The sequence below is a fragment of the Poeciliopsis prolifica genome, unplaced genomic scaffold (assembly GCF_027474105.1).
Source record: "Poeciliopsis prolifica strain line A6 unplaced genomic scaffold, Auburn_PproV2 SCAFFOLD130, whole genome shotgun sequence".
NCBI classification, from domain to species: domain Eukaryota; kingdom Metazoa; phylum Chordata; class Actinopteri; order Cyprinodontiformes; family Poeciliidae; genus Poeciliopsis; species Poeciliopsis prolifica.
The window spans coordinates 402,322-412,326 of record NW_026562505.1 but is presented as its reverse complement, the minus strand read 5'-3'; the positions used below and the strand labels follow the sequence as shown (position 1 = coordinate 412,326).

At 37.6% G+C, this 10,005-nt stretch overlaps 2 protein-coding genes across 3 annotated transcripts; both read left to right on the top strand.

Annotated features, from left to right (window-relative positions):
- The first annotated feature begins 593 nt into the window (after window positions 1-593).
- On the top strand, window positions 594-2,223 carry LOC129355323 (ubiquinol-cytochrome-c reductase complex assembly factor 3). The gene is made up of 2 exons (XM_055024833.1): window positions 594-835; window positions 1,933-2,223. The coding sequence occupies exons 1-2, from the start codon at window positions 719-721 to the stop codon at window positions 2,059-2,061; spliced, it is 246 nt and encodes an 81-aa protein (XP_054880808.1). The 5' UTR covers window positions 594-718; the 3' UTR covers window positions 2,062-2,223.
- A 3,887-nt stretch (window positions 2,224-6,110) lies between these two features.
- sub1b (SUB1 regulator of transcription b) lies at window positions 6,111-9,709 on the top strand. Of its 2 annotated transcripts, none has more exons than XM_055024830.1 (5): window positions 6,111-6,211; window positions 7,208-7,280; window positions 7,518-7,634; window positions 9,136-9,244; window positions 9,353-9,709. In XM_055024830.1, the coding sequence occupies exons 2-5, from the start codon at window positions 7,212-7,214 to the stop codon at window positions 9,430-9,432; spliced, it is 375 nt and encodes a 124-aa protein (XP_054880805.1). In that variant the 5' UTR covers window positions 6,111-6,211; window positions 7,208-7,211; the 3' UTR covers window positions 9,433-9,709. The 2 variants fall into 2 exon arrangements, with proteins under 2 accessions (XP_054880805.1, XP_054880807.1); XM_055024832.1 differs by having other exon boundaries at window positions 6,125-6,211; window positions 7,211-7,280.
- The last annotated feature ends 296 nt before the right edge of the window (window positions 9,710-10,005 follow it).

The following is a 10,005-nucleotide window of genomic DNA, read 5'->3' as shown; positions in this document are numbered from 1 at the left end:
ACTGAAACAAAATCTAATGCTAAATACTAACTATAAGTTTGGATCTAAAACTAACTAATTCAAAACATGCTTAAAGAAATATATTTAATTCTAGTATGGATAAAATTATTTATAAAAAGTTTTAAGATCCTAGTGAACTTTTGAACCACATTAGAAATTTGTTAATTGCCTGGCAGACAGACTCCCTGTCTATAAAGAGTTAAGGAAAGTCTCGGCCTGTCTTTTCTGTAGAATCCTCCCTATAGAATTTATGTAAAATCTGAGAGTGGCCAGTTGTTTTATTTTGGATCTTTATCTAAATTTATGTGAACGTAGAGTGTACTTTAACTTTCTATGGTATATTTTATATGCATCAAGGCTATCCTGTGCAGTATTGTGCTAATTTAAAAATCTATTTCAAAAGTTGTACTTTGTGAAATCTCCGAGCTGCGTTATTAGAGAGTTCACGAACACAATGACCTCCGCGTTAATAATGACAAGAATATTAATTAGCTATAAGGATTACAGGTTTAGTCAATACAATTTACACTCCATTCCCGTTGGGGGCAGTATTGTATCAAGACTGTTATCGACATCAGCCTCAGAAAGCAGAAGAGGAAGAAACAAGTCAGGTTTCCAGCGCCGCTGCTTCTTTCGGACATTATGAAAGCGAGCAGACAGGGAGCCGCAGTTTAAGTGAGTTCAGCGGCTCAGACACCACAAAAAGTCACCGTTCAGGATGAGCGGGATGCGGACTATTCTGATCTCCACCGCGGCGATTGCTTCCATGGGGCTCGGATATGGAATGTGGTCTGTGATATCTCCAGGAGAAGAGCGAAGGAAAGAGATGTTGAAGGTGATTGATTTCATGTAAACTCAACCTTGCCTTTCTCCTATCTGGAGTTTGTTTCAGCTTAGAACTCAGGATCACAAGGTATTATTTACGGGAAAATGGTAATACGGGAGCACGGAGGGAGATTCAAGTTGGATATTTGATATTCTCGCTCCGCGGACGAAGCGGCGTTTAGCTCAATGTTGATCCGAATTCTGAACGCTAATGTCGGCCAGCCGACATTTTTTTCTGCCTGGAGTTAGTCTTAAGGTCTTGAAGTTCCAAAGCCAGAGTCCTGACTGAAGTCAAAGATTAGAGTGAGAGCAAGGCAACACCTTGCAGCTTTTCACCATTTGATGTGCCTTATTGCTTAAACGTGCTATTCAAGTAAATTTGATTGATTGATCACCAAAATCTTTAAAAATACCAATGAAAACATACAAAAAGGTGGTCAGTAAGTAAAGGAAAGGTTTATTTGTGCTAATGCTTATGAAGTTTTTTCTAATAACTAATGGGATGGGTATTGATCATATGTCTTGCCTTTTTAAGAAAACAAAGAGAAATTGTACAAAACATTGATACTCCTTTGACATTATGTTTTGTTTGTATTCTATACGTTTTCATTTTATTATTTACGTGAGCTGCCAGAGTTGTGAAACATTTTGAGCTCAACTGTAGAGTGGACCACATTAGTTCAGGACAAATACAGATCAGTAAATCAGTTTCTGTCTCTAGTGGCTTACAAATACTGCGTTTGTAAGCCACCAGACTTACTGGTTTAATGACTGTCACCTACACACATTTATGAAGTGAAATAATCTCTAACTATTTGTAAGGGTTTTCAATTTCTTGTGTAAAATGTTAGATTGGAGTTTTCTATCAGTGAACATGAGTCTCATGTACAAAGATCTGTCATTTAAATTTTTTTTTTGCTTCCAGATTGTTTTTTTTCTTACATTTTACACCCCTTTTACATTAGCAAATATTTCTTTGAAGAAAAAATGTTTTGTTCTGTTTCTTATAATTGTACTTTTTTTTAGTTTTTTTTTGTTTGTTTTCAACTCAAAAGAACTCAATTTATTATGAATTACTTGGGTTCTTTTCTGTCCACCACCTACCAGAACTTCCCTGAATCGAACCCAGTGAGGATGGAAGAGACGAGGCAGAGAAATGCCATGCTGTTGCAAGTCTTAAAGGACGCTGCTGAAACCAGCGACAACCTTGCAAGAGGATTAGGACCTGGAAAGTAGACGCACCTCTCTCTGTTTATTGCTGGCTGTTTATCACTCCTTACATGAAGAGCCACAAATGAATCATAAAAATGGACACTGTTGGAATGCACAGAAGCCACTGGCTAGCATGCAATTCTGTACATTACACTGAACTGTTTGATTAAAGTTCTTTCAACTGAAGTGTTTCTCATTCATTTTTCTAAATGAATGATTGGTTTTCCATTTTAAAAGACCAGTCATATTTGTATTCTTGTTCTTTATTTAGATACCATATCATGTTCCTGTTTATCAGGAACTACCTCTCAATGTTGATGTGTCCAAAGCAAAATAATATTTTTGGTTTTACGTCTGAGATTGTAACATTATTGGTGACTTGTAAAATGTATTGCACGTCTATTTATTTCTAGTTTTCCTTTGGAGCTTTGAAGAGTTGGAAGCATATTCCTGTAGTTGGTGGGTGAGCAATCCATCTACTCCCCAGTACTACATCTTGCAATAGACTGATTAAAAATAATCTCCACAATCTTAAATTCCGACATTGTTGGGTATTATTTTAAAATGCTCTTTAACAGAATTACGTTGCCAAATTATGTCTGCATGTGAAAGTTGGTCTTTCTGATGTTTGGCTTCACAGAGGTTTTCCATTAGCTGGTTTACAGATAGAGCCAGATACAAAATGACTCGTAAATCTAAATACACTGCTCAAAAAAATAAAGGGAACACTCCAGTAACACATCCTAGATCTGAATGAATGAAATAAATATGAAAATAATTTCCACCTGTTGTCTATTCCATTTGCACAACAGCAGGTGATATTGATTATCAATCAGTGTTGCTTTCTAAGTGGACGGTTTGATTTCACACAAGTTTGATTCACTTGGAGTTATATTGTGTTGTTTGAGTGTTCACTTAATTTTTTTGAGCAGTATATTTTAGACCTTCCTAATATATAGTTGCTGGCCACGAAATTAGAATATTAGTAAAAAATTTATTTAAATCGGTAGTTCCATTTAAAATGTTCAATTTTATCATATTCATTTATTAGATAAACTGTTATATTTCAAATGTTTTTCTTTTGGAATGGATGATCAGTACTGACAACTAATGAAAACCCTAAATTGAGCATATTGTGAAATGCTCAATATTGAAGACACCTGGTGCTACACTCTAATCATTAAACTAATTCAGAGCACCTTCAAATGTCTTTAAATAGTCCCTCAGTCTAGTGCTGTAGCTACACAATCCTGGGGAAAACTGTTGACTTGACAGTTACCCAAAAGATGACCATTAGCACAAGGAGATAAAGTCACAAAAGGTCATTATTAAAGAAGCTGGCTGTTCAGAGCTCTGTGTCCAAAGACATTCACAGAGAGGTCAAAGGAAGGAAAAGATATGGTAGAGAAAAAGTGTTCAAGCTATAAGTGTTCAAGCTATAGTCTCAAGAATTGTTTCACAATTCTTGAGAATTGTGAAACAAAATCCATTTAAAAATGTGGGGAAGATTCACAAAGAGTGGAATGCAGCTGGAGTCAGTGTTTCAAGAACCACCACACACAGACATATGCAAGACATGGGTTTCAGCTGTTGCATTCTTTGTGTCAAGCCACTCCTGAGCAAGAAATAGCATCAGCAGTGTTTCACCTGAGCTGAAGAGAGAAATGTCTAGGCTGCTGCTCAGTGGTTCAAAGTTATGTTCTCTGATGAAAACGAATTTTGCATTTTCTTTAGAACTCAGGTCTCAGAGTCCCTGTAGCTTGAGGTCCATTCATAGTTTCCCGTCATTGACGGTTTGGGTGCCATGTCATCTGCTGGTGTTAGTCGACTGTGTTTCCTGGGGCTCAAGGTCAACACAGCCACCTAATTCTACCCCTCCAGGAAATTTCAGAGCACTTCACGCTTCCTGCTGCTGACCAACTTTATGTACGTGCAGATTAAATTTTCTGACAGGACTTGGCACCCAAACACAGTGCCAAAGCTACCAGTACCTGGTTGAAGGACCATGGCATCCCTGTTCTTACTTTGCCAGCAAACTTGTCTGACCTCCATAGACATGAAGATGGGGTATTGTGAAGAGGAAGATGTGGTACTCCAGACTGATGGACTCCATGTCACCCTGGGTGAGAGAAAATAGTCTCAAAATAATTTGGATAGTTTTATCTTTGAAACCTGACTTTAAACTGTAAGACATTTGTTTTTGTTTTTTTTAACTCTGGGTACTTGTAAATATGTGGTCATATCCCTACACAAATATGAATAAATTATGAATGTGAAATAAAAATACAAACACATAATTACATCTTCTATAAAAATAAAATTTCTACACAATTTTTTTAACTTCAAAGTCACAAATCTCATAATTACGAACGAAAACCTTTTTCTGCGCCTACAACTGTTAAATAACTTCGCCCGAGTTGCCTGATACACACAAAACTGAATTTACGCATATATCAGGTTACAAGTGCACAAGGATTTTGAGACTGTTTTCACTCCATATACCCAACAGCTTCAGATTTGTGTGTAAGTGATGTGGATGACTAACAGCCTTCTGCAGTTCTTAATGGCTACAGAAGAGATCATGCAATCATCTAACTCAGCTGTTCCGGAATAGAGGCACATCTAATGGGGAAGAGACGAAGTAGGGGGGAATAAAGAGGGAAAGGTTGGGGACACTAGGGGGCGAAGAGAAGGAGATGAGGAGGGGTGCAACAAACAGCATACTTGGATTCAAAATTAATTAGACACTAGTCCTCAAGGAAAGCTGACCTGCATGTTTTCAGTTCAGCAAAACCCTGTCAATCAGCCATCAATTAAAATTATGTGTGCTGAATTAGGTTAATATCTAAAACTTGCAGGTCAGTGTACCTTGAGGACCAGAGTTGAAAAACACTGGATTCAACATTGTTGTTTTAACTATTAAAATTTGACCACAAAACAACATTGATTAGATGACATCTTTTCAACATCAGTTAATTGGCTAGAATTGGATGATGGTTTATCCATCATCAATCTTCATCCTTAACCATAAATTCAACCTTTGTGATCATTCAACATTGAATTAACATCTTTTGCAAACAAGCCAACAGCGAAGTGGCTGTGTGGTTGTGACATCCCATTCATGTAAATAGTGGGGGAGGACCGCTCCACTCCTTCTAGTAAGTTGAAGATGTTTTTGTGTCAACACATCATGCACAGTCAGACATCATTTTTATTACTAATTATTAAAAATTATTAACTGTTAATTTTAAATAATTTTATGACTGTTTCTTACTTGTACATTTTCTTACAAGTATAAAAATGTACAGAAAGGAATCACAATCGCAGTAAGATCACTATTCTCAACAGTGCTTAATTTAAAACATGATAACCCCACCTCAATAATAAAATGCTCTCACCCAGAGCTCCAAACAGCCTACGTTGATTCAGCACGGATCAGATGTTGATCAGATATCGGCATTTCATTTGTTAGATTTCAACCACAAAACAACATTGGTTTCTTGGCTAGAATTGGATTATTGTTGGTTGATCCACCAACAGTTGTCGACCTCAACCAAAAATCAACCATTCTGACTATAATTCAATGCTGAATTACCATTTTGTGCCATCTGGGAAACATTCATACTTTCTTTTTTTTTTACTATCAGCTGCTCTGCTCTATCTGCTCTCGGCTCTCACACCCTGAGCTGTTGGCCATTCATAACGCTGAGCTTGTTCCTCCAGTTTCAAACTCTTTTTATTAAGAGTAGCAAATATGATTGAAATATTTGCTACCTTCAATGGAAAAAAAAGCTAAGATTGGTTACTTGGATTTATTTTTTCCTCTTTGTTTCTTTTGGCTCTTCATATTTATTTTATTATTTCTTTGAGTGGGGACAATTCTAGACTTTTCCAAGTTTGGGAGGATTATGGCCCATCCTTGTTTATTAGTTTTATGCAGTAAAACAAATAGGGAACACCTGACATTTTCAATCAGTAAAAGTTTGATTCATCTAAACTAACTAAAACAGATTGTAAACATATATGGGCTTAGTTTAAATGAGAAACGTGGCAGAATATGTAATGATGGTCACCATCTATGTTGGGGGCAGCATACAAGCAGCTAAGGCAAAGAAGAAGAACAAGTCAGACTTCCGTTTCCTGTTAAAAGATCCTCGCTACAACACCGCATCATGTAAGCTTCTACATTTTGATTTTTCTCCCCCACGTATCTTTGACTTGTTTTAGGTTTAGCAGATAAATAAACGGCTTCCCAGTTTTATACGTAAAACTAGGAAGAAGGATAGAAAGCTAATGTGAAATGCCCAATAAGCTAGCTGTAAATTTAGCTGCCAGGGCTAACCTGTTCACAATGGCAGTTGCATGTGTTTTGTGACGGGGGAACTGGCAGCCGTGTGCCCTCTGCCCGGCAGTCATTTTGTCGTTGAAGTCACTTTAATGTATCTGTAGGATCTGAAGCGGAAGAGGACTCGAATCCAAGACAGACAAACGGTCACCGGATGTAGTTTGAACTACAACAAAGCACCATCTCAGAATCACAGGGTTGAGGCAGCCAGCCAGGTCCAGGTTGAGCTCACTATCACGCAGCTAAACTCAGGCTTATGATCCGTCTGAGCCAGGAGCACACACCCAGGCTGAGGATCTAATGTGGAGACCGAAGCATGGAGATGTGGAGACCGAAGCATGGAGACCGAAGCATGGTCTCCATGTCGAAACCATGCTTCAGTCCCCACAACGTAGTATGTGTCAGGAAAATGGTACCCGAGGTATAAACACACACACAGAGCGAGGCTGAGGATATGGCTGACATCAGGAACAAGATGAACAAAGAGAAATTGACCTGTCTAAAAATACAATGTTTCTTTTTCCCAACTACCTTCATATTTTTTTATTCTCCAATATTTTCAGAATTCATATAAGTTGGCACATCCTAGCAGTTTGTCAGGCATCGATCACATTAAAACCAAACACCTTGAGCCAACAATAGAGAGCAGAGTTGGACTCGGCTCATCTATAAAACACGGCCACTGCTACTGAAAAGGATGATTATTATCATAATATAACTCATGGTTAAATATGATTATACATTAAGAGGTTACATTAATTGTACCAATCCTATCTGAAGAGCATTTCTCTAAACAATAGATCTGAACTTTAAAATTTATTTCAGCAGAATGCCCAAATCAAAGGAAGTGCTGTCGTCCACATCTGGAAGTGACTCTGACAGTGAAGTAGAGACTAAGGTTTGATCGTAATTGCAAACTTATTTGTTAACTTGTCTGATGAAATATATATGTATATAAAACTGATGTTTAGTGTGGTTTAGTGTGTTTTTATAGTTTCCATTACCTTAAATGTTCTTCTTATTTTTTTAGACAAATCTTTTCCCAGCCAATGTGCACAAGATAAACCATACGCTTAAAATAATTTCTGTGTAGTTTCTATGTATGGATATAATGACAAGTAACATCTGTTCCTAGGCAAAAAGAAAGAAGCCAAGTGCACCAGAAAAACCAGCCAAGAAACAAAAAAGCGGAGAGAGCTCAAAACCTGGTAGCTCCTCCAAAGGCAGTGGTGACGGAGATAACATGTTCCAGGTGAGCTGCAGTAAGATCACAAGTTACTAAACACAAATATTAGCTGATACACACAAGAAGATGGCCACTGAAACTGCAGACTGTTGCATTGACACAGTCAGGGTAGTAAGTGGTGATTTGATCCTCCTTATTCTTTTTAAGTTTGTCCTTCATGCTAAGGTCAAAAGAATAAAGGTTTGAAAAAATACATCAGCATGCATGCATTCTTTCAGGTTGTGTAAAATATTGTGATGGTCCATGGTTTGTTATTCAGCTTATAATAAGAGAGAAAACCTGTTTACAGAAGTTCTACAACCTGCACAGTATTACAATAGATCCATAACATTGGATCCCCCACACACAGCCTCACAGAAATGTGCGATAGAGTTTAGATCAAGAGGAATTACAGGGCTGGTCACTGAACGCCATGCTCAGAACAGTTATATGTTGGAACACATGCAGAACTTGTACCAGTTACTTTAAAGTAACTTGAATTAAACCAGAATTAAGTATGAATAATCATTTTATACTGTTTATTACTCTTTGGTGATTTGGAGGCGACAGATGCCCAGCTCCAACCCTTCCTCCCCAGAAACAGTCATTGTTTCTTCCTGAACTATATGGCTCAAATAAACAAGGTTGCAGGTTGCAGTCCTTCATTAGAACCAGCTCCTTTTCTCCATCACTTCATCCAGCCTCTTCCTCCAAAACTGCACATAAGTCGCTCAAGTCTTCGCTGAAACTCTCACAACATCCTCCCCTTCTGTGTGCTCAGCTTGAATTGTTCATGTTTTGACTTACCCTCATTACAAGACAAGATGGCACCAGCGTTTGACCTGATTACTACAGACAGAAACAATACGACTCTGAAATGTTGTGGAATTTATATCAGTCTGTGTGAAATATTTCTTATTAACAGCTTTTGTGTACATAGAATGAAAACACAGTAGTCCATCGTTTTAAATCATGCAAGTGTTTTCTGTGCAAGTGACACTTTAAGGTTCTCTGTTTATTATTTGTGTTGTGTATGACTGACTGAATAATAATACAATTCTTTTTAGTTTTCTGTCTGGCCATCGGTTTATGCTAGACACCTAAAATAGACATAAGACAAAAACAAAATAAGAACAACACCCTGATTTGGGGAAATGATGTATTTTGTGAGCTGTAAATCAACTCCAAATAAGTTAGACCCAGAGTCATTCATCCCTGTTTTAATAGATGTATTTTGGAGTGAAAGCTTTGGATATTTTCCTGAAGAGATGCAGCCCAAACTTTTCGTGGCAGATCAACACAAGAGAACAAACACTTGGCAGATGGATGGTCAGGAGGATTCAGCTGATTCCTGCTGATTTTGATGTTTCCTGATAATTCCACAGAAGTCTATGTCTATGACTCCTGGCCTCTAACATGATCACAAACTGCTCATGCAGAACATACAATGCCCTTTTTTGGTCCTGGACTTAAAAAAGAAAGTGGGTTTTAAGTTCTGTAGCTGGATTGACTATTCTTGTTCTTGCAGATCGGGAAGATGAGATATGTCAGCGTTCGAGATTTTAAGGGCAAAGTTCTGATTGACATCAGGGAATACTGGATGAACCAAGATGGGGAGATGAAGCCAGGGAAGAAAGGTAATCCCATCAGGAAGTTTGGGTTATGTTACAGATGAATTACCATGGGATGTTAGTATGGCTTTTGCACGCATAGTTATTCTCCTTTGTTTTGTTTTTGGTTTTTAGGCATCTCCTTGAATCCTGAACAGTGGAACCAACTAAAAGAACAAATTTCAGAAATCGATGACGCAGTCAAGAGATTATAAATATTCCTTTCATCTTTACTTGTTGATCTAATTGGGCATGTTTATTAGGTAGTTTTGAAAAGCCTTTGGATTGATTTCCTAATTTGTAACTTTTAGGTTTAGTTATGTGCAAACCTTGACTTTGTGTGAAAGTTATTTTGAGCTATTCTTGTGAGTTGTGGGGGGAGGAGTAGGTGGATAATCATTATACTTTGTTGGGAATAGTGCACCAATTCAGTAACTACAGTCATGTTTTTGTATTGATTAATAAAAACAATGAAAGCAACAACTAGCTTAATTTGTTGTTGTTCCTATTGACATCTCTCTTAGAGCAAAAAGTTGCAAGACATGGTTTAATGTGATGTATTGCTTTGGAAAACTTAGACTAATGCCCCTTTTCCTCTGGTTTGAGTGCGTAGTGTGTCCCACATTCTCCACATCTTCGCCCCGCCCATTTCTGCCCTTTTGCGAATTCCACATTTTTACAGATTTCAGCAAAGTATGTCACCGAAAATTCATTGCTGCATGTGACATTTTGAGTTAAAAACATCACATACAGTGGCAATGTTTTGCTGTTTCTTCCAGTCTTTATAG